The sequence below is a fragment of the Kogia breviceps genome, chromosome 17 (genome assembly GCF_026419965.1).
Source record: "Kogia breviceps isolate mKogBre1 chromosome 17, mKogBre1 haplotype 1, whole genome shotgun sequence".
Lineage (NCBI taxonomy): Eukaryota > Metazoa > Chordata > Mammalia > Artiodactyla > Physeteridae > Kogia > Kogia breviceps.
Window position 1 is genome coordinate 55,785,878 of NC_081326.1, and position 25,976 is coordinate 55,811,853.

General features: G+C 35.8%; 1 protein-coding gene across 5 annotated transcripts in view; it reads right to left on the reverse strand.

Moving 5' to 3' along the window:
* Positions 1–1,408: 1,408 nt before the first annotated feature.
* The window catches only part of TRPS1 (transcriptional repressor GATA binding 1), a 258,297-nt gene continuing 233,729 nt past the window's right edge, over positions 1,409–25,976 (reverse strand). For all 5 annotated transcript variants that reach the window (XM_059042645.2, XM_059042651.2, XM_059042650.2 and 2 more), the window contains 2 exons: positions 11,039–11,161; positions 1,409–8,052 (listed from right to left, as the gene is read on the reverse strand). In XM_059042645.2, the coding sequence (XP_058898628.1) occupies positions 6,991–8,052; positions 11,039–11,161 (1,185 nt within the window). In that variant the 3' untranslated portion in view covers positions 1,409–6,990. The remainder of the gene's footprint in view (positions 8,053–11,038; positions 11,162–25,976) is intronic.

Consider the following 25,976-nt stretch of genomic DNA (forward strand, 5'->3'; position numbering starts at 1 on the left):
CTCCAGGGCTCACACTCTCTGCCTGTCTAGGGGTGGAATGTATTCTGAAGAAGTGTTTTGTTTGGCTTGCAGTATTAAAAAAAAAGTCAGTCACTGACATTCAAAATTAGATTTCATAGAAAATTCCTTTGTCCAGATTTTCTTGAAAACTGCAAATCACGGAACACAAGTCAGCTTGGCAATATTCTTAGAGCTGAGGAAAGGCTACCTTTATAGAGTTCCCAAAGTCTTCCGCAGCAGGCTTCACCCACACAGGCCACTTGCCTGCTCCTTTCGTGCACTGAGTTTCTCACCCCGGCCCGGAGATGGGATACCAAAAGGTGAGGGAGGGATGTCCACGCTGATTCACTCCTCTTCCCTCCCCTCAAACTATGGTAAAGAGCTGATGGGCACACAGTTCTCCTTGAATGGGATTCTGACGGTCCTGGGTGAGAACAAAGTGTATTTAACTTTACCTGAAAAGTTTTCCCTGAGAGAAGAATCAGATTCTATATAAGGAAAACAAATCACATTCAGCGTTCTTATTACACTCTTATCTAGAGAATATTGCCTCCAGCTGTGAAACAAGCTTATTACCACTATGATCAGCCCCTCAAAGCCTTTCCTCTGCTGTTTTCAAAACAGGGGAAAAGAGAAAGAACTAGAAAAAAATAAAGGATTTGTTAATCTGGGTTCACAAAAATGAGAAGTGAAGATTGGGCTAGGAGGGTAAACGCTAATTAATTTGAAATTTTCAAAATAAATCATCTGAAGCAAGGAGTTATTTATATACTTTACGTCCTGTGCTTTTTGTGTTTTTCCTTCTGGTCGTAAACATTTGGGTGAGTCTTCTTTGCCTACCTAGTTTTCTTCGGCCTCTTCCCTCGTTCCAAATCAACCTTCCCGAAACCTCTCTGATTAATTTCATCTTAAGGCAACACACAAGGCATGTAATATATTAACATAAACTTCTTGAGATGATTTATCAAGATCTTCACATCATATTCATGTGGGTAAACTAAATTGAATTCAAACTTAGACTTCAAAAGCAGGATTTTTTACATATTGTAACGATCATTTCCCAATACTCGACACTCAATACGTGATACTCAATAAATGTTTGTGAAATAAACACAATTTTTATTGTTAATCTTCCTAAAGAAAACTTGTATAATTTTTTTTTACACAAAATCTATCAATAAGAGATTGATTGGTTAAAGGAAAAAAAAAAAAAGCAAAGCAAAACAAAACAAGTTAAGAGAATCCAGGTTTTTTCAATCTTAGTCATATTGTTTTGAAAATGGTGATTTGACTTCACCGTCTCAATTCATCAGAACCTGTCTGTATGTTACAATGGTCTGAACTTCCTATTGCTACATGGATGAAAGTGAATCCATATAAAACATACCAACACCATTATGTATAACTGGTGGTAAAACTTTATTATTCAAGTTTAGATGTAACAGACATCTTTGCTGCCTGAAGATTGTTTGCATAAGAAATACACCAAGAACATGTTTGTGAGTAGAAATGAACATGCACTATGAAAACAAAATTAAATAAAACAAAAAAAATTCCATGTGTTGTAAGAACAGAACTATTATAGCCAACATTCTAGTATTCAAATCAGGACTACAAATTGAATTTTTTTCTTAGCAACATGAAATCATTCCATATGAAAGACATTTTCTGCTGGTGAATATTGCTGTAGGTGAATTTTACATTGGCATTTTGAGATGTTTCCCATTCCATCCCACCCCACCCCCTCAAATTATTCATGTTGTCACACAAAGGAATTTGGCATTTCTTATTGTGATACTTGCCCTCTTGGTAGCCATTAAGAAACTATGGTTTTATCAGCCTTGTAATAGTTTTGCCTCTTCATAGTCAACGCTATAGGCTGCCTAATTATGATATTTACAGCTCATATTTAATAAAAATGACCCCAACCTTTCCTGGCCCTTGGGAACTGAGAGTTTAAATAAGCCCCTTGGCCATATAATAATACTTGGCACTCCCATGGTGCCTTTCAACCAAGGATCTCAAAGTGCTTTACAAACAAGTACTACATTACCATTATTATTATTATTATTATTAATATTATTATTATTAATATATTTTTTTCCATTTTACAGGTGAGGAACCTGAGGCACAAAAAGAAAAAAGTGATTTGTTGCAGGTCATACAATTAAAAAAAAAACCAGGGGTAAAAATCAGTATACAGTTTTGGGACTCATGGGTCTTGAGGGACCATTTTCTCTGATGAAGAAAGGCTAAACGTTATTTCCTTGTAAAGTTACTCCTGCTTTTCTCTGGTGTAGGACGGAGTGAAGCTTCTAGCTCTACTTTTCAAGAGAACAACTTGTGAGCATACATTATCCAGTTTCCATGTGTGGACCAATGTTGAATTTCACATTTTCTTCATCCCTGATTTGACACACTTCAACCTAGCATCTTCCATAGGTCCTAATTACTGCAGATAACTGTTGATGCGTTCTAAACCATTGACTGCTAGCAGGAACACGTGGGTCCGCTGTCTATGAGACGCTAACTGAAAACCAAAAGGAAGTGCACTGCAAAGAAGCCATGCCTTCTGCCCTTGGCCAAGTCCTTCTTTGGGAAAATAACACAGCCCTTCCAAGTCCCGGTGCGTGTCTTTGTATCCTCTTCTCATTTACAGTTGCCTGCTAATGGAATTCCACTTAGTAGTACCTACCTTTGGTTAGCATCTTTAGTCTCATATTCAGGTTGGATTTCAATTCCTCCATTTTCTCCTGTGATCTAGGACAGTCAGCAAGCTTTCACCTACTCACTCACCAAAGATGCCTTGAATTTTTTTTTTTTTTTGTCATGGCTCTCAACCCAAAGACAGGAAGCTGTGAGCTCAAAGTAAACTTGAGGCAAAAAGCTGGCATATGGCACAGAAGCTGACCACCAGCTTCCTCATGCTTCCACCGCGGGCTGTCAGATCTTCTCTCTCTAGAATTGTGTTCATGTTCACTTACTAAACAGGCAGGCAATTCAGAGGTCTTAAGACAGGTCACCTGGTGATGTTTTGTAGCCACACAGGAGGAGGCTAATCATTACTTTAGTAGCAGTATTGATACTCTTCAATTAATTAAGAAAAACATATATCCTCAGGCATTTAAAAAAACATATACATTTAATATTTTTGGAGCTGTATTTGCATTGGATCATCATAGATTATGTGCACATGTGCAGTCATAAACATAATGTGCTACCACAGGCTTCAACAAAGAGCTGTTAAAGATAATCACTTTTTTTCTTCTTCTCATTAATGTTACCTTAGAAAAAATCCCCATGCTTGCTTTCTAAAAACTACCTTGACTAAAAGAGAACAGTTTAGAAGAAAACATCACTATCTTAAAAGTTGATTTTTTAAAAGACCATCTCAATATGTCATATAGAAAGAGTGGGCACCCTCTTTTCCTTTGGAGCTACAGAGTTACTAACGTGTTAACTGTGAGAGCTCCATCCTTTTCTCATATACTTAAAAGAGTATTGAGTAGTGTCTCTCAATCCACAATCTTCTGAGGTGGGCTGGCTCTTTATGATTTTTCTATCCCAAACAACAATATGAATACATGGGTGAGAGATGAAGAGAGAAAGAGTGAGAAAAAGGAGAATGAGAATGCATGAGCTGGTTTTGGCCTAAAGTTTGCTCCAAAGCCCAATTCAGAATATGGACATGTACTTTGAAAAGACTTAACAGTTTTTAAACGACATACGATTTTAGCTGGCGTATAGTTTTTATCATAGGGAAAGCCTTTTCCAAGAGGGGAAATTCCTAAGTCATTTTGAAAGTCCTCCAAAAAAAAAAAAAAAAAAAAAAGTTAAGTACCTAAATAGGTCATTTAAAATCATAATTTAAGACAAAATGATTCAGAAATCTTAAACCCAAACAAAAATAAAGATACTAACCAAACAATTTTGTAATATATTTTGAGAGCTGGAACGAAGGCTTTCATAAGTCAAAAAAATAAGAGGTATTTTAGTGTTGTGATAAATTTTCATCTTTTTTAATAGCCCAACCTCTTCCCCATCAAAATATGGGAAAAAATAAAATAAAATAATCAATAATAAAGGAATACAGAATAAGATCTATTGTGTCAATGCTATCTAAGAATATTCTACCAAAAGTAGACTGACCATAAATATTCCAAGAATAGTGATATGTATTTCCATTGCTAACCATTACTACTTGTCTGTCTGAGAAAAATAAAAACAAAAAAAACAGATAAAAAAAGACATATATACCAAAAAAGAACAAGCTATTTGTGTCTGACACACTGGAGAAACTGCTTAAGGAGTAGTTTTGCCCAAAAAGTCATACCTGTACTATTGCCCAAGTTAACCAAACTTTGGGTATTTTCTGATTTGAGCAGTCCACATATCATGTTACTTGCAGATTGCCACAGTGCACTTTGTTTCTAGTCCTTTCACTAAAAACATTAAATATAGTTTTGTTGTTTGGGAAATCTCCTTATGTCTTTAATCGCCACCTTTCCAATCTGCCTGTACATTTTGAGATGCATTCATCAAAATTCCTAAGAAAGATAAATGACATCACATAATTTGAATGTCCAAGCCCCTCATTCCACCTCTCTATCTCAGTTCATGTGAATCATATTAGAGCTACTTGACAGGTAAGATCGGAATAGGACCCTTTAAAAATGAAACTGAAGCAGAAGGCTTAGTCCTGATTTCTTTCTCTCTCTCTCTCTTTTCTTTTTTTTTTAACATGACAATGAAAATGCAAGAATGGAAATGACAACACAACATCAGACAGACATTTTTAACTTCATTCACTACAACAGTCACAAACTGGTTGAACTCTACCTGCCATCCATTTAAAGAAACGAAGACCTGGCACTGTGAAAAAGAAACAAAACCCAAACAAAACAAAACAATACAAAGCAACTGCGAATTAATGTAAAAATGGAGTGCAAATGCGACTACAGAATGCAATAAAAACATCAGTGCTGCAGAGTCCAGCAGCACTTATCAAAATAATTTCTGAAATGTCTCATCTGAAACATAGACAAAGCAATAAAAAGAGGATATATGTTTATCACTTTAAGCATAACAATGTGAGTTAAGAGCTTAAAAATTAAAAAAAAAAAAGTACTTGGAATGAATAGTGCTACCCTTTTTTTCCTAAGTAGGCATAAAAATATTTTCATTTCCTTCTTGTTTTCCATACCATTATATCAAGAACTTTCATTTGTTTCATGTTACCATTTACAACTTTAATGCACACACACACACACACACACACACACACACACACACACACACACAAAAGATATCTACCGCAATAGAAATAGTTGCTTCATTACCTTGTTTGCTACATTTGCAAATGTAAACAGCTAGGCAGAGCCAGAACTGACTCTAATGCATGATGGAATATCTTTGTTGCATACGTACACTGTAGAAAATAATTATTCAATATGTCAGGCACCATTATTTGAAATGTAATACATTAATATTTACTAGAAAAATAAGGTTTTTTTTTTTTTTTTCCTATTTGTTCTCCCAACTTCTTTAATGAAATAAGTTAATCTGACAGTGCATCCAGTAGCTTGTAATATCTTCTACATCTCCGTGGCAAAAAATAAACTACTGGTTGGGACAATATAATGCAAATTATTAAAGTCAGTCCTTGTACATACATCTGTGTAGCAAGCATTGAGGCTCGACTAACAGCACCTTTAACCAATTATTTAATGTTCAGTTATTTAGCCCTATTTCCCTGAGCAGTTATGCTGAGGCTTTCCCTTCATGGATAGTTTTACAAAGCCTTATGTATTAAAAGTACTATGAAGAGCAAACTTCTAAGAATCCTATTTAATGCTACTTAACTAAACCTGTATAAATCTAATGAAGGGATTGATTGGTACATATACCAACTGTCAGTCTGTGGTAACGTAACTTTAGACGCTGCCTGACCACAAAGTTTGGAAATTATACTTAAACCAAAAGAAAATAAATAAATACAGCAGGTTACCTTGTGGAGAAATACCATGTGTTCTAAACCAATGAAGCCCATGGTCTGAACTTTTGTATCCATCTAGTCTTTTGAACTGAAGGGATCCCTTTAGTTAGAACGTGCCAAGTGAGATTAGTGACCAAGAGGAAGCTTACAAAACAAACCCAAACTGGTTCATCACATACAAGAAAGAAAAGATCTGGCTAAAATAAAATTACTACGTAAGCACTGAGGACATTGTTTTTAAAAATGCATATATATTTGGACAAAATGAACCTAAATTGCAAACAAGAGGACTATTTTTGAAAGGAGTATTTGAACATCTAGAGGACAAAAATATCAGAGAGGGTGTGCATGTGTATGTACAGGCAGGGCTGGCCAAAATCATTGTCACTTTTCCCGTTGCTCTCTCCCCAAGCCTAACCACAGCTCGCATTTCTAGGTCTAAATTCGAAACATGACCAATGAGAGGATTCTCATCCAGGAGGGTGCCATTTTCCTTTCACTGCCCTGGAGATTAGACTTCTCCTCAACTGCCTAGGATTTCAAGACACTTCGAAATTGAGGCAACAATTTATGGTTTTTGAACAAATGGGCCAATGGCCAGCCCAATACTGCTTTAGGATCATAATATGTAAACCCTTCCAAATTCGAGACAGCTTTGATCTCTTTCTTTACAAACATAATAATTATAGTCTGGTGATACTTCTTATGGGTGGTTTCCATAGTACACATTCACCAAGATGGTTTTGACCTACTAGGTTCTAAACAGGACTATATACCATCTTCCATTTTTTTTCTCACTGACCATTTGTCTCACTTTTTAATCTTGGTAACCTACTCATCAAAAGAAAGAATAATAAAAGAAGGGAATTTCATGTTGGATAAGGCAGGCTCTATGAAGTATTTTTGTTTTAAATAGGTCTTCATAAGACATTACAAGCTATTGAATTCCCATCAAGAAAACCTATTTCTATTTAATTGTGCTAAGTGCTAAGGTTTTACTCTTTAGGTTTTCCATTTTTTTCCACTTGTGCATTGTTCCTATGCAGGCCCCTCTGGATGTGAGTTGTGAAGTCATATTTGTCCGTGCAAAGATGCTGGCATATGCTGCACTGGAAAGGTCCACTGTCACCATGGCAACTCATATGCAAAGCATACATCACTTCATCCAGAAAGACAATGCCACAGTGCACACATTTTGTTGAAAGTTCATCTTGAGTACTTCTATCAACTTTCTCTGTTTTTACTCCATTCAAGGGACCTTCATTTTTTACATTTGACGGTGCCTTCGTTTTCTCCTTGGAGGCACCGTTTGCAGTTGGCCCAGGTCTGGAATGCTTGATCGCCAAATCTAGAGGAATGTCATTGTCTGATCCAACAGCTGAAAAGTGAGGAGGCAGATTGAAGGTGGGGTAAGGCACATAGTTTTGGCAAGGATTTGGTAGGCCAGGCACGTGACTCAAGTAGTGCGGATTCCCAGGAACGGAGAGCTTATATTTACTCCAGAACCGCAGCCAGTCAGCTTCACTCTGGAAGTCATTATGTACAAAGGGAAGTCCAAAAAGGGGGTACTGGTACTTTTCAATAGGGCTGCCTGGTGGTGAATAATTGGGGTGCTTCGCGGGTCTCATGTACTTTTCTATGGGACTGCCTCTCTCCGAACTTCCTTTCCCTTCAGATACGGATGAACTATTTCCTGGGTCTCCAGTACTTTCCTGAGGACTTTTTATCTGAATGTGCAAAGGTTGCATCCTTTTGTGAATATCCAGAGCTTGGCTGACCATGACTGGCTGCTGAGCAGAATGGCTTTTAGTCAATGAACCCTGGGCTTCGTATTTACTCAGGCTGGGGAGCGCAATTTCTCTCTGGTGACCTTCAGTTAAGTGATCTTCTGACCGCCTCTCTAAGGGGCTGCCATTGACTTGCTCTTCACTGCCCGTCCTCTGCTGTTTGTTGAGCTGCTCGGCCTGCAGTGCCTCTGGGTTAAGGCGCTTTCTTGTTCTTCTCCTAATAATCTGCTCACCGTTGTTTTGTTTAATGATGTTTAAAGGCCTGGGAGTCTGCGGGGAACACACACACACAATACATAAAAGGAAAACATTAAAAAACACATTAAAATGCATTAACAATTCCTCACAAATAGAAACCATGCTTAAGTTCAAAGCAAAGATAGGCTTTAAGTCACAGATTTACTAAATCTCCTCCTTTTGCCCTAAGCAGGATCAGAGGAAGTAACCAAAGCACATTATTTGACCCTAATTAAATCATGCCCATCGTTACAGGGAGGACTGAAAAACTTGAATCTACTTGGAAACAGCTTTTCCAAACTCAATATATTTTGGAATTGCATTATTTCGTGATAAAACGGTGTTTAAAGTTACTTGAAGAAATGTGACTTTTCTGAAATATTCTCCACTTTTGAGTCATGCACCAAGATGTCAACATAGTAACATGGGAGACAGGTTGTGATGACAACCGTGGAAAAATGATACATGGCTGCAGTCTGAATTGTGTCCCCCTCTCCCCGCCCCCCTACAAGTCATAGGTTGAAGCTCTAACTCCAATGTGACTGTATCTGAAGATAAGGCCTTTAGGAGGTAAATATGGTTAAATGAGGACACAACGAGAAGGCAGCCTCCTACAAGCCAGGAAGAGAGCTCTCACCAGAACCCAGCCAGGCTGGCACCCTAATCTCAGACTTCCGGCCTCCAGAACTGTGCGAAAATAAATGTCTGCTGTTTAAGCCACCCAGCCTATGGTATTTTGTTATGCCAGCCTCAGCTGACTAAATATAGAATAATAAAGATCAGAACATAAATGATCAAAGACAAACTGACAGAATTGTAAGGAAAGATATCAGGTGATCAAAGCCATTATCAGTGAGAGGATTTTAAAAAATCTCTCACGTTTTCTTTTCCTTTAATTATATAAGTACTCACTATGGAAGATTTTACTTGTTAACAGGTGAAGCATTTGTTTTCTGTTGACAATCTAAATTTATTTGTAGGCTCGGTTCAAATATCTTATCTGTCAGTCTACTCTGTACTTAAATAGAATGCGGACTTTCACTCAGCTTAAGTATTATATGATTCATATTTATGTACATGGTCAATAGGTGTTTATATTACATGACTAAAATCCATAGATAAGACTATAATAAAAATTTTACTTGCAGTAAGGGCTCTAATTTTGATTTATAAAATCAAGAGAATGTGTTTAAGAAACCAATGCATATTTACAGATTAAAAATTTAGGAGAATCTTTAAATGCGCTAAAATCTGATTTTTCTAAAAGATTACTGAAATCAGGAAGTAATCTCTACATAAAATATGAATATAAACAATACGTAACTTGCGAATTGTACCTAGAAAGGATGCACCTCAATGCAAGAGAGTACTTTTTATATGTTAAACAAAATACCTTTGGCAATGTTTTTATTGTCACAAAGATATTTTGAAGGAAAAAGGATAACACACTTGTTACTGACAATCAAATTATTCATTTCAGAATGAAAATGCCACATCCCCTTGGATATTCCATGTTCATTTACCTTGTTCAGAATTTCAGGTTTATAAAGAGCTCATATTCATTTTATAAAAATATGCAGTAGTTAATCTCTGTCTTCGAAAGAAATCTGAAATATGCATTAATACCTTTTTTAAACTTCCATAATTTTTGTGGCAGTCTTTGACATGAAATGTGATCATCACCTGTATGTGTTTAAATCTGTGATTTTCAAAAACGTCAGAACTGAAAACATCTCATCTCTGGAGAGATGAATATTAAAATAACTGTCAAAAAAAATTTAGTTTATATCGCAGTTGTTAAATTACCATAACCTGGAAGGGCAGCAGTTTAATTAATTTTTGGCCTTTGATTGGCCTGAGTTCAATTAAAATTATTAATATCAGTACCCATTGAATGGAAGCTAATTGTTGTGCTTAAGTGGTGAAGTTTAAGAAAAAGTAAGGTGATGGTGTGTGTGTGTGTGTGTGTGTGAGTGTGTTGGGGGCAGCGGGGAAATCCTTCTATTAGCTCCATGCTAATAACTAAGGTTTTTACAGTTTACTACCAATTAGCATTGTCGGCAGCCTGCATTTTTTAAAAGACTGCTTCCAATGGTCCATTTAGGAGGACATTTTGTCTAAAATTATATTCTCCGTAGCAGTAATCTATTCATTGGCTGGTGCTAAGAGCTGTGGTAAAATGCCAAACAAAATGAAAAAGGCAGAGGGAAATAGATTTCTGTTTACTACACGGGGCGTTCCTATTTTTAAAGGCAGCTCTGGTCAGCAGATAAACTATCTAAACTAAAAAAATGTCCTCAAGAGGTCAAATGCATAAAAAGATGGGAGATTTGTGAGTTTAAATTTTATTAGAGGATTCCACCTAAAATTTGGTTAGAAATAACTGAGGTACCTCAGAGAGCCCTAGAAATTAGTCAGCCAGAGATCTTAAAACACAAAGCACTTTTGCATCTTGCTCTGCTGTGCGCTCTGCAAGCCCTCAGATACCACTGGAAGCACTGTAGAGCACTGGCATCCTGGGTCCCAGTTTAGAACCGCTCTTCTGAACGTGTCCAACTTCCAGCCCTCAAAGCAGCCCAAATGGCACTTGCAAATTCCAACGGTAAACTGGAAAATAAGCATTTTCCCCCTGCCCTAGATTTTATAATGAACATGGGAGAGTCGCCCTTTTTACTTTAAACTTTTTATGTACTTCTGAGTTTTTGAGGTTTCTCCTTTCTACCTAAATTAATTTCACTGAATTCTGATAACCACTTGTTCAACTATCTGTTATGTGATGTTCCCAGAAATCAATCATTTTCCTCTTTTATATCAAAAGAAGCATAATGCATTACTAATGATCTCAAACGTATCTCCCCATAACACGTAAGGCCGGTCCACCATAAATCACGTGTGCACTCAAAGTGACTGCATTAAACTCTGCAGGGCCAGGCACTGCAAGCCAGGGAATGGAACTTACCACGCCACAGACGAGGGTGCTTTATAAAGCTTTTCCTGAAACAGTCTAGCAAGTTCTTACCGAGTGAAGCTTCTGGTAGAGGCCACACGCGTTGCATACATATCCGCCATTTGCATTCTTTCGCCAGAGAGAGGTCTTTGTGGTCAAGCAATTGGCACAAAAAACACCCGAGCCTCTACGCCTCTGAAATGGGAAAAAAAAACACCACAAGGTCAGAGGTGAGTCACATGATCAGTGGAGCTAGACCAAATCAACCCAGGAGTTTTGTCTTTAGACTAACAACAATGACAGTATAAAACCACACTGCCCGTAATGAGGTCAGGTTCAATTGTGTTTAATAGGCACCACTGATTTTCATTATAATTAACCCTACAGTGATGGATGAGGTGTGTGCAACACCAAAGGCCTTTCACAGAAACAGCTTTAACTTTTTGAACTTTGGGTTTTGTGCCTTTAATGATGGTTCCTAAATGCTGAACTCTAAAATATGCCTTTTAAAAGTGTCAAAACAAAAGTCAAAAGACAGAGCCTGGCAATATGTTTAATATACCCCGGAAAGGAAGTAGTACAGGCTACCTGAGCTTTAAAATATAGTCAAGCTTGGAATAAATGCAGCATGTAAACCACTTACAATTAAACCTGATGTGTGTCTTTTTGGATGTCATTCATGTAACATAAATATTAAGAGACTGTAAGGCACTCAGTTCTAATTTTTGGTTTGCAATTGTAAAATCTGAAAGAGAACACACCCTCTATTTCCCAAAGCTGAGAGGAATAGTAGAAACTTCTGCCAACTAGAAGTACAGTATTACTAATGAGAATCCTTATGAGGGGCCTACTTAAGCCAGACAACATAGTCCCATCAATGGCTATTTATTTATTTTATTTGACTCAGACTTGGAAATCACAAGCATTTCTGAACACAAATTGATTTTAGTGGGCTGAATTCTCTAATCACCAGATTCAAAAATAATCCAAGAATATTTGAAAGTAGATCATTAGTATTGCTTGTTCCATTCTTGCTATCAAGTAATGACTCCATTAAACTTCTCATTGAAACAAAAGTCAGGCTGTGTTCGTAGGCGCAAATACTAACAGGCAGGAAATGGAACTCTCTTGCTGAAAAAAAAAAAAAAAAAAAAAAAAAAAAGAGCCTGAATTGCAACTCTGCTCTCCTTTCTCTAGGAAGTAAAGCCTTTAATGATAAAATATGCATGTTAGATAAGGAGTGGAAAAAGTCTTGCTGGAGCCCAATTTTGTTATAAATTTAAAATTACAAACACCATAAGTCAAAATTTCAGGGATTCATAAAATTTAGGCAATTTATTTAACTTGAGTCCATACTGTAGACGAGTGGTATCCCTGCCAAGAAAATACAATGGTTATAATTGTACTCTGATACATTTCAAATGGAAAGCTTTCTGCAGACATAATTTTGGCTTCAAGACTGGAACACTTTCTTGGCATTGAAAGGGCATTTGATTCATCGGGTGTTTCACAATGTATCACTAAAAAGACCTGGTGAGCAGCCAGTTCCCTATAGGGTAATTTTTCCATCCAGATGCAAGTGCTATCAGAGGCCCTCGTCAGCTAAACTAATTATGATCTTGCAATTGCTGATGCCTGCTCACTCTAACATTCAACATCCTCCATTAATCATCAATACAAAGAAAATGAATGAAATGTAAAGAAATGAGGACTGGTAAGTTGCATAGCCATAAAAATCTGAAATGAGAGCAATAATTTAACAAGATTGGGGGAATGTTTTTAGTGAGCACAAAGTCAGGCTAACAATTGTCCTTTTCAACCAAGAACACAATTTCATTAGTGTAGCAGGTTGGGCTACTTTAGGTGATGTAATATAAGCTACAGTTTTTCACAAAGATAATCTCTGGCTCCCCATTTTTCTTTATTCCCCCCACCCCAAATCAGGACCAGGAATGTATCATAAATTTCTCAGTCTCAATAAGAGCAGCACAAAAGTTGGGTGTTAGCCCTCAAAGTCCAAATTGGGACCTACTGCAAAAGTACAGGCTGCCGTTTCCCCCAAATCAATGAACCATTAGAGGTTGTGTTTATCAAACACTCTGGGGGCCCCCTTTATCCGAGCTAAGTTGGGGAGCCTAGTTAGGTTATAATTGTGAAACTTCCTGGGGCCATGCTGTCTTTTTTTCCGAGATCTAAATAACACGTTTTGCAAATAAACACCAGTTTGATCCATATAAAGGCAATGTAAATGTCCATTTGGAAACTGACCCACATATATGGCTGAGGCTCAAATGTGAATGTATAACCATTCACTGCAGCTTGCTTTTCTTTCCTTATGCCCTGGTTGCTTGACACAGCATGCCAAAGTGGGTGTAATCCTGGTCTCAGAGAACGCTTCAGTCCTTGCACAACTTTGTGCTTAATTCTCTTGCAACGAAAAATGCCCTTCATTAGTTCAAGGGAAAATCCTGAAATTACAGGACTGGTTTCCACAGGTGTATCTTGCTTTAAGCAGCACTCGGCCTCCAGTAAAGGCTGGTATATTTTAGGTAAACCATATCTTATTTTAAATACCTCAGGAGTCCTTTGGATTCACTTACTCGGAGTTAGTATGGCATGGGGGGGTTAATAATCAGATTTAGGAGTCAGACAACTTGTACTCAAACCATGGCTCTGTCTTGAGTTGCTGGCCGCAACTTCGGGCAAGTTACTTAACCTGGCAATGCTTAAATTTCCTCATCTTTAAAGTGTGAGCTGCTGTATTAATGCGGACAAATGGATGTAATAAAACAATGCCAGTATGTAGTAGGCGCTCAAGTTAGCTATCCATCAAGGGGATTCAATTGTATTTCTTTTGTAAGAGAAAAATATTTTGTGGTTTCGTTTATATCTCCTTAATCTACTTATTGCACATTTTAGATATGCTTGAAGCATATAGTTGGGTATAATCACATGTATTTTATTTGTGCCAATCTTATCAAATATGAGAATGGAAAGTTGAGTCAGAGTGAAATGTCTAGGTGTTCACACCTAGGATTCAATAGGGGCCTGCTTGTGTGCGGAAGGAGAGTGGGAGGTAGGTGAGAAATATTTCACATAGTAAGTTACCTCCCATCTAAACCAATGTTATCACTTTGGTAAGCACTGTAGAACCTTATGTTTGATGCACTTGGAATTACTGGAAGCAACAGAGAAGGAAGGTGGGAGAAGTGGGTTGAAGTCACCAACATCCTTAGCCCAATCAAGTGCTGAGAAGCAGTCTGCTGGCAAAGGAAGCGGAATAAAAGTTTCCCCTGCCCCACTTTTTAACAATGAACTTGTTAAAGAGAAAGAAAGGCATTAAATATCTTATTTCATTCATGTTTTATCAGGTATAACAGAGTTTTAAAATATTTTGTCATTCTCCTTTATACTATGTTAAAGACAGAAATCATGTCTCTTTACAGTCATCAAATAGTCTAAGTGATAAGCACCTGGGACAGTGCTCTCTGTCTTGAGCAGCTAGACATTAATAAAGTTGAAAATAATCTCTCTTGCTATTATTTTTATCACTAGTCATCACTCCTGGTTTTGAAAAAAAAAGTTTTAAAAAAATATTCCTTTGAAATGTCTCCCATTTGGATTGACAAATCTATCTTCAGTTGGTCAGAGAGGGCTAATGAGGTTTAGACAATAAAATCAAGAGAGTTAATTTTCCAGTCCTACATCCCACTTATTTTTGAGAAATAGCTGAAGCCAGATACTTGCTACGTCCTGAGGATACAAGGTCAGGTGGAACAAAGCTGCAACTCTCCTGCATATGCATCATTAGAATCATGCATTGCTAATGGTTCTATACGTGCGTGTGTATGTTTTAAATAATAAATTGTTTCTCCTTTTCCTGCAGGCTTTTTTTTAAAACATCTTTATTTGAGTATAACTGTTTTACAATAGTGTGTTAGTTTCTCCTTTACAACAAAGTGAATCAGTTATACATATACATATGTTCCCATATCTCTTCCCTCTGGCATCACCCACCCTCCCTATCCCACCCCTCTAGGTGGTCACAACTGCAGGCTGTTTTTAAGAGATGATAATAATTTGTACCTCCATGACTTTGTGCAGCAGAGAGGAGAATTGAGTGATATGGATAAGGACACTTCCGGGAGAGGAGATGATAGGAATAAGTAGTTAGTGGATAACACCGGTGGCATACTTGATAGGTGCTCCTTTCAGGCTGAAGGAAAGCTGTCCTTTACACATCCAAAGCTACACAGTCATAGCATCCTCTGCCCCTGGCCTTCTCTAAGTGCACCTTCTGCTTCTATGTGGTTTCAACAGAGGGCAAGAGTGAAGGAAGGTCGGCTGAAAACCCAAATCTACCTGAAAGTCACCTCAACTGAAAATTTCTGCAGAGGAAATTCTGGAATCAACAAGGAACTGATTGCTTTTAACTTCAAGTTTAAATAGTTTGCCCACTAACTTTTAGGTGGCATTTGTGTGGCCTTCATGTTATTTCTGTTGGCTGGTAATTTCCTGTGTGAAAAAGGATGGACAGCGGTAGGAACAGTTAATTGCAAGGAATTCCGAGGCCAGCCCAGTGATTGGCCTCGCAAGGGCTTTTCAATTACCGAGAATTCTTTGGATCACTTGTTTCCTTTCCACGTTTCAAATGTATTATAACCACCATACTGATTTTCACAACAGCAATTTAGGTGATGAATTCCGACAATCATCCATGCCAGGATTTGAAACAGAAAATGACACACCCATCTTTTAATATAAGTACACTTTAAATCCAATGTAATTTTTCCTTTTCGTGCTGTAGAGTACACCAAGAAGTGTAATGACTAACTTAAAAAACCTTTAGTCTTTGGGTTCACAGCTAACCACTGTACGGCATCACTATCATTAAATTTTTCTCAAAGCTTCTGATTGAAGTTTTGCTTCTATGGTGCTTAAATCCTCAGTCAGTTGTAGATCCCTCTGTGTTGAGCCCTGACACATATGTTGGTAAACCCCGATGTGTCTTTAGAAAAGAATCATGGGAAAAAAAGTTTCAAATTGGTTCATCGGTTTTTATTGCTTATTTTATTTTATTATTTGAAGATCAGCCAAAGAGAAACATTTTAAGGTTTTCAAATTTCATTATTAACACAGAACTTATTCATTTGATTAATAAAAAGTAAATCTGATTGAATTATTAATTCAAGTGGCTTAACATTTAGAGACATGGATATTCATCTTCAAGATATTAAAAATCCCTACTAGTGGAGTTATTTGTGCAGAAATGATGCTTTATAATAGTTTTCTATGAATAAGAACCATACTGAAACCATGTAATTACATAACAAGCCTTGATAGGCAGAGCATTTACTCACATTTTTTATGGTTTTATATCTTAGCCATTTTAAATCAAATCAATCTGAAATTTGATATACATGCTGTTAGTCTGGAGGTACCTCAAGTATTTTTAACTCTTTAAATAATTTCTATGTTTATTCGATTATATCAAGAATCCTTTGAAAACTTCATTCTAGGGAAATGCACAGATGGCTATGATAGAACCTTCTGGTACAACTTTGCAGTAATAAAATTTCAGTGGTAAATTTAATTCAGTTCAGTTCTGGGAATAATTATTAAATGTCCACCATGTGCCTGACACTGTGCTAGAAGCTGGGGTTACAGTGATGTATATGGCAGACATGATCTGTAATCTCTCAGTTTCCAGTACCATCTGCTAAAAACTAACTACGTGTTGAGTTAACGTGATACAAACTGAGATCGTTCATGAACATTGACAGTTTAATTCATGTAAATTATATGGAAACATTCCTGAAGAAACCAAAGCATCGCCCACGAATAAATCTCATGTAAAGGCTGAAAGTTATCTAATAATCAGAGGGCTTACTCTCTGTGCTCCTTAATAAGAATGGGTAATAGTCTAGTCATTTCAGAAGCAAGATCCTTGCTTATTGTCCCACCAGTAATAATGTCCTATCAATAACTTTGCCCTATTAACCACCAAACGAGTTGATATAAACTAAATAATGTGTTCATGGCTGTCATATATAATAGACTTGCTTTCAATAATTGTTGAATAAATGATAAATATTATTTTAGTCATTATCACTATTATTCACCACTAAGAGACATAGAAGGTCACTCTCCCCCACTTCTGCCCATTAAGGAATTAATTGACTATTGACTACACACCAACAGACCCTACAGAATATAAGGAATGCAGTACCTAAAACCACTTAAAACAGATGGTGGCTTGCAATGAACACCTTTAAATTAATAGCCAGAGTTTTATCAGAAGCATGGGCTGGCCAATATTTTAGCAAGAGCGGGGAAAGACCTCTGCCAACAAAAAGCAATAGATATTAATACCTTGGCTGGCTTTTGCTCCAAATAAAATCGTAAAGAATCGGTTGAAACAGCAAGACTATGCCTGCTTGAAAACAGCCCTCTATGCCCTCAGATTTCTTGCCAGAAAACTGAAGAGACTCTACAAGGTTCAGCCAAGCATCCATCTTGTAATTACCTATCTCAGAGTTTGGAAACAAAACCTCTTTACCTGCTTATTAAATTCACTTCCTCAACACATCAGCAAAGCTAATAGAGACCAGTGTAAACTAAACTGACATCCTTGGCTAGGAGCTATGGAACAACTTCTGTTCCAGGACATGAGGCAATTCATACTCTAGTAATCATACATTGTACCCAGGTACAAATGTGCCTAGGACCTTTCCACTGACTCGTCACCACATGGGAGTTGCCCAGTATATCAGGACACGCTAGAACACATTAGCTCCATTTCTTCTGAGATGCAACTGGTGACTCGTGGAGTGGGACTGCAGAAAATAAGAGTTCCCCAGGTAAATCTCACGCTTTAAATTATTCATGTGGATTCTTCAAATCTTCAGATTTTAGAAATTTATCACACATATAACCCACTACATAGGTCTGAAGGACCCCCATCTCCAAACTTTGACTTACCCCATATTTAGTAAATGAGCAAACATCTGATGTCACACACAAATTACGTAACAGACCAGGACTAGAAAAATACAGATCTTTGTTGTTCTAAACCCATGCTGTTTCTATAACAATGTTATTATACCTTTAGCAATATGTATTTGGACAGCTGAAAATATGGTTGAAGATTTATGTCTACACTGTCTTTTTTCACTTCACGTGAAAGTCATTATTGTCAAAAGAACTGCTCATGGCTCTCACTGCTTCTATTTCTGCCACCACAGATCCATTTTCACCTTTCCTTTAGTAACAACAATGGTCTGAGAGAGTTTCTACAGGGACCTTCTTCTATGCTAGTGCCAAAATCTGACACTGAAAAGGAAAAAATAAAAAAAGGCTTTTTGGAGGCACAAACAACTTCAGCACCTCTTAAGTAAACCTCAGCATGAGAATACAAGAATTGATTCTGTTTTAATAAATTTATTGCAAATTTTATTTAAACAGTATATTTAGCAAACATTTATTGTGGGAATTCTTCACATTATAGAAAAGAAAAATCTTGGTGACAGGGACTTTTCTAGAAAAAGCCTAAAGTTCAAAAGGTTCAGTTTCTAAGCATTTAATTTAAGAAACAAATATAGGTATTTTATGTATTACCTAAGTAGGATTGGTTTTATGATAGTGATGGTGATATGGTCATTTTGAAAGAAACAGAAAATAACAGATAATAATCAGTAATTCTTTTTGTATCAGCTAACAGATAATAGCTGGTCCATTAAGTGTTACCATCTCTCAAGGCATTTACATCTATATCAATGGTTCTTAACATTCTTCGAAGTCATAAACTCTTTTGATAAAATGTATGACACTCTCCCCAGATAATTAAAAAAATATGTAAAGTATTTTACAAATAAACTTCAGGCTGTTCAAAAGAATGTCCTTCACAAAATGTATCCAAAGATTTCACATGGGTCTGAGTGTCCATGGATCCCAAGGTTAAGAACTCCTGACATATATTACCTCAGTTTAGATTCAAAATGAATTACCAGGGATTATTATTCTCTCACTTTATTGGTGAGGTAAAAGACTGAGAATGGTTCTTTGACTTACCTAGTGTCAAAAAATACATCCTAGTCTCTAAGTCTAGGCAAAAGTACAAGACTTTTTCTAAAAACCACTTTTGAATCAATTATCTGGTAGAATTCTCGTTTGACTACTTTTTGTCCCTAATTTTTGTACTTATTAAAAATAATCACCATCATACATCTAATATTTATCAAGTATTTGTTTTGTGTAGAATAATATACTAAAGGCTTAGTTTCATTATCTGACATCTTCAAAACAATCCTAAGAGATAGGAAATTATTATTACTATTATTACTGTTATTCTATCCACTTTACAGATGAGAAAACTGAGGTTTTCAAACATTTTTCAATTGCTAAATAGTCAGGCTAAGATACAGACCCAGGTCTCCCTCACTTCAGAGCTACAGTTCTTAGCCATGTTTCAGGCCATATTACTAAAGAAGTGACTGGGGAATTTTTACCAAAAGTATTCACCATTGTTTGGCTTTGAAGAACCCTTATCTCTTCAAACCACCCTATAACAGCTGATCAAATTATCCAAGTTTTGAGGTACCAGAAAGAAATGACTCATCCTTGATCAGATATGGTAACGATCAGTTTTGAAGTTGGTAGATACAGCCAAAGCCAGAAGAAGAGTGCAGCGTTTGCCTGATGGAGAGGCAGTGGTGGGCAAGGGGGGTGGGTGCAGTGCATGAGTTTTGATCCTGCTGTCTCAAAAAAATAAGAATAAAAAATATGGGTGAAAAAAGCCTCTGTTTAAAAGCAGAAATTAGTGCATTGACTTAGTCCCTGAAAATGCTAGCATGAAAAGGCAGCCGTGAACCAGGATCTCTTTTGCATTCACCATAGCTAGAGATGGGGCATGAAAAATGGTGCTAGGGTTTTGACAAGTTCTGTAAACACACATGTTCAGGTAACAATTTACTAGATTTACTTTATATATTTGTATGCTCCTTGGCAGAAACCTTTTGCAATGTGTGGTAGCCTCATTATTCAAGATAAAGTGCTGCCAATTCTGAAAAATGAGGTCATTTTACCAAATTCCTCAGATTTGAATAATATAAAAATATGTACAATCCTTTTCCCTTAAACATTTCCCCCATTATTAGATATAAAAGTACATGTTCTTTAGTGACCTATGGCGTCGACTTATACTTTTCATGTGTGATATAGTTTCCATTTCATTACATACCAGCAAGACTAAAATATTATTAACTCTACAAACATGTTTTACAGGCTATTGAGTTGAGATCAGATATTAAAACATAGCATATAGTTTGCTCAGTAGAAAGATGGTAATTGTTGCTTATTTTCTCTTACCAACAACAACAAAACTTATGGAAATAGAGTTAAATACACTGAAGTTTGAAACAGTTAAGAACCATGTTAAAAATCTGCAAATGTATCAATGAGAGACCCTGATATCAAATATGCAATTTGTACTAAATAACTAAATACTTTATAAGACTATATTGGGAATACTTCTTGTACTATTTCATTCTCTGTGACTTTTAAATACATGGGGTGGGACCTAAGGGAAACAAACCTAAGTTTCATTTAATTTTTGATTCTATAAATAATTCTGTTAAAATGTTATCTCATTTTTTATTCAACTTTGTATTTTCTCAGGACTCATAAAATCAGGTACTTAAATACACCTTTCCAAGAGTTATAATAAGTACCTAGTACATTTTGTCACTGTTCAAATGAAAGATTGTCTTTAAAAAAGGATTCTGTGACTGTTATAGGTAAAACCCAGATCTAGCAGATAATTTCATTATTGAGGGTCTGGGCAGACAGGGAAATCTAAGCTGATTTTTAAAGTTTTAATGACATTATTTTAAAAAGACAACTTGGAATTATGCATTTCCTTAACAATAATGATGTAATTTTGTAATAACTGAAATATTTCATGGGAAAACTGCTTCAATAAGTCACATGGTCAATTACACAGGAAAGTACTGTAATCGGGCTGTGTCCTTCTGTAGCTCCCTGCCTCCCACCCCCATGGTCAAATACCTCACGTACACGACTTCCTTTTCCATTACCAACTTGTCTGCAGTACCATCTGTAAAAACGAGCACATACCTTGTGCTGCAGCTGCTCAAGAAGAAAGCAAGGATTGTCTTTGCTTTTCTATAGATGCATATATTCCCTCTCCAGTACTGCCATATCAGCGCCAGGCAATACATCGTCTTGGGTAGGGAAGTGCACTTAAAAACCTTACTCGGACCTGCTTCTCTGTGCTATCTGGAGTTTGTTAATCACACTGTATCATGTACCAAAGCAAGAACTACTCTCTCTGGAGATGACCCCTCAGTCATTCCTACCAAAAGGAACAGTTAAAATCATTTCATACTTTGACATTTTGTACGTGGAGCAGAATATAAGAAAACCAGTACTGAGGCCTGGCTGTACATCCTAAGACACAAACCTCTTGGTGAGTGTGATTTTATGTCATGAGAGGGGCTCTGAAATTACAACAATGCAACGAACGTTTTTAAAACTTTATTTTCCCCTCCCTCATGTTTCTATTCTTTTTCTGTTGGCATTATTTTTTCCCTGGGTGAACACTGTTAAACTGTCCACGATCTCTGCAGAAGATGCAAATAAATTAAAGCCAGAAATGACCCCCAATTATTATTTTTTTACAGTGATTTGCCTACAAAAAATAAAATTTCTCCGTAGTGACATGAATCATAATGGCAAAGAAAATGCCATCAATTACGAAGCTCTTAAAAATATTTGAAAATAAAGATTCATTGAGAAGCTGAAATTTAAAACACACAAAAGAAAAAACGAAAGAGATTCCCCAAATGGTTTAGTTGTTTTCCTGTGCTAATCCACACTTACAAGTTTACCCCCAAATATATCAAAACTACTCTTCTTCATAAAAGGTACTCTGTTGTCAGTGTGTAAGCTTAGCTTTTGGAACATTAGAATGCCAATTCTGCCTTAGAATTCAATTCATATATTGAATTGTATTAAATCATCAAACAGCTCTGCTTTCTCAGCACTTAGGTACAGGAGAGAGAGAGCTGGATTCCAATTATTTATTGATACATATGCAAGTCACTCTCAAGGGACTGGGGGCTTTTGAAGGAAGGGCCTTTTTTTTCCCCCTTTACTCTTTTATATTATCAGTGCATTGCACACAGTAGGCATTTAATTAATGACAGTTTAATTGAATTGACCTGTATCAGAAGAGAGGATACTGCTTATTTTAATAAACAGTCTGTTAAAATATATGTGTATGTATACATATACATACATGCTGAGATCAAAGTGTTATCACTTTAAATGCAGCTGTATTCATGAAATATAAATGGCAGCCGTTATCACAGAAAATAGGACTCAAATTGAAAACAGTTTCAGTTTTGTGAAACATAAAAGAAAATTAATAAATTTTGCGCCATATTTAAACGATGTATTATATGACAGGAGAGAAAAGGAATCAGCTTTGTTTGCTTGAGCTTCTGAGCAATTTTCAGAACTAGTAGAAGTGGCATATGTTGGTATGTGTATGTGTGTATACATGTACATACACATACACGTATATATGTGTATATATACACACATACACATATGAATCCATTAAAACACTTTCAGTACGAACACATGGTGAAGTGTCACTAGTTACTTTTATTTTCATTAAAGCAATATAATATTTTATAAGTGAAACTAAAATACCAATGATGTTGTTAGATTAAAAAATTCCATGAGTTTCCTGGAGAGTTGAGAATAAATATAATTACTTGTAGAAAAGACTGTGAAAAAAAAAAAAAGGCAGTAAGCACCTAGGCTAGGAGAGTGTCTTATATGTCAGCCTAATAACTATTGATTTTATTAGGTGGAAAGTAAGATATCAGTACTCTGTAATTTATTTTTATTACTATGTTAGAGTTCTCTCAATTCACATACACAATTAATAAATATAATTATGTATGAGAGAATAATGGATGCCATGCTTAACATGTATCAGACACTCAGTGAGCATTAAATTCCTTCTCTCTCAATTTCAGAAGATACTAAGTATCAATAGATATCAGATTTTAGAAGATACTGAATAACTGAGTAAGCTTTGGATGTGTATATATACACGCATAAAAAGTTCAATATCTGTAGCTACATATTTATGAACAATATGAGCAAACCATATACAAAGGACCTCATATTTATTTTATTTTACAATATGAAAATACGTATGAATAGTGATCCTAAAACTCTCACATATAGGTGACTGTCTTAAAGAAAGTTTATAACATTAATTATGCATTTAAAAAATAGAAATAGCTCTCTTCTTTCTCTTGACTTCTCTCTCTCCTTTCTGTTTTGACTGTGTTCCAAAAGACCTTTAAGGATTCATTACATAAAGCAGTTTGGTGGTGACTTAGTCACTCACACGAGTTTCGTGAGTCTGTCAAAGATACATATTTCTCATCCTAAAAGCTAAGTGGAAATTTGGGGAAGGAATCAGTGGCTGTTGGAATCTTCTAGCACATAAAGAAATGCACTGTAGGTCAAGTTCCCTTATGCATATTACTCATTCTAGATGAATGTAGTGTTCTTTTCATATGGTCTGATCACATAGATTATATATGTTATCGTAAAATATGACAATGTATATTTAATTCATGGATCACACAAAGTTGATTCACTTAGATTTATATAGATCAAGACTCAGAAATCTTTGGACAAGAAATAATTTTGGATAAATTTATGTCTGTAAACAACCATTTGGAATTTGACATCCTCTATCTATATCTATCTATCTATCTATAAAATACCTATACATATAGAATATATTCACATATATAAATTAAACACATATAAATAAAATGCACACATATATACAATATATTCACGTGCATACAAACATATACTTAAAATATGTATCTGTGTGTATGCATGCACATATTTTCTTTTAAAAACAAGTGGTTTCAAGGTCTTCCAGTTTAATAACTTAAAAAATTCAGGGACTGATGGTCTTATATTTTAAAATACCTGCTTTTAAAAATCAGAAAGTTATACTTCTTTCCCAAGTTAAAGGGATATAACAGGCTGGAAGATAAAATATCTGATGAAAAAGTGTAATGGCAGAATTAATGAATCAATGAAACTTAAGAAACCAGGAGGTAGATTTCATGAAGAATTAATAATTTATGTATGATTAAAGGAATCTGTAGATATTACATGCTCCAAAAAGTTACGTGGCTAGATCTGACCTAGGTCATCCCTCTTTTTCTACCTATTTTCCAATATTTTATTATTTTATTAATTGTTATTATATATACAAATATATACATACAGACATATATACTTAGAATTATATATATATATATTTTGTTGCTCACGTGTATATTTCCTTGGCAAAATAAAAATGGAAATAACCATCTTCCTTTAAATTCATCCCAAATGAAGGCAATAATTCAAAAATAAACACAGTAGACTGACTGGTACCAGACTAAAATTCAAAGCAATTCACATTTACCAAAAAGAAAAAAAAAAAAAAAAAAGCGTGCCTTAAACATAAAAGCCCTAACTTTTAAAGAAGAAAATCACCATTAGCAGAGGTTTAGCTAATTAGTCAATCTAATGCAGGGCTTTTATGTTTGTAGGTTTACAAATTTCAGAAAATGACCAAATTATTCCACTTATATCATTAACTTGACCCTTTCCAGGATTCGACCTTCCTAATAGATTTGTTTTATAAGATATGACATCTTGAACAGCTGTGCTATTCTTTCTCGAACTTGACTTTTTTTTTTTTTTTTTTTAAAGCATGAAAATAGACTGATTTATACTAAGGCACGAGTATTCTTTGGTGATGGTGGGGGAAGGAAGGGATCAAAAATGGAAAAATAATGTGAGTTCCTGCATGAGCGAGTCATTCTGAAACTTAAGAGAAGAACACTAAAGTAATACAAACAAACACCTGTGGCCAGTTAAAGAAATAATATAGAAAGAATTTGAAAATATCACAGTGAATTGAATTCATTAATATAAGGAGGTATGATTATTAAAATAGAGAAACAATTCCTTTGAACGTTCAGATCTTCAAACTCCCACCACTGAGTATATGCCATTATATACTCATTGCAAATTGTAATATGTTTAAAGTTGTTAAGAAGGCTCTCTGCAGGTTTTTACTTTTTAAAACTAAACATAAATCAGGATTAAGTTAGACATTTTCAGGGAAATTTTTTTTTCTAAATTTCTTACAGGGCAAATAATTTGCAGGCACATTGGGAATTTTAATCTGTGCTAAAGATACCTCTGGACAGATACATTTAATGTAGCAACTAAATAGTTTGATTTAACTGGTATACTGATCTGACTGAATTCTCTTAATGATAGAAAGGAACACCGGATTTATGGAAGAAATATGGAGGGGCAAAACAAATGTTTAATAATCTCCGTTTCTACCCTTACTTAATTCTGTATCAAGTTTAACCTTTAGAGGTAGTTATGTTTAAGTGTTATTTTCCACCGTGGCTTCACATGGCATCTTGAATTAAAATTCAAGAAAGCACCTCAGACAAATAATAAATTGTTGCACAGTACTAAAAGCACATATGAAAGCTATTCTTCATTTCAATTACACCTTCAATACATTAATTATCTGTTTATCTGAGTACTGCTGCTGAAAGGTCCACCATTGCCTACTGCATCCCAAATACAATGTTCTTTTCACAAGAGGTGGAGCCATTTGAGAGAGAGAGAAAAAAAAGATCAGACAACTGTTTCCAGTGTCTCAGGGATAATTGTTACCTTTCTCCTCTTCAGCTTTAGAAGAAAGCAGTGTCTATGTTGCTCAGGGCAGTTGCTTAAGGCTCCTGCTGTCAGAATCTTTTCAACTTGAGCAGATTTAGGATTATTTAAAAATGATTATTATATCACACTAAGCCTGCTATTGCTGTTGATAATTGAGCATGCATAATTAATGTCCATACATAGCACAGTA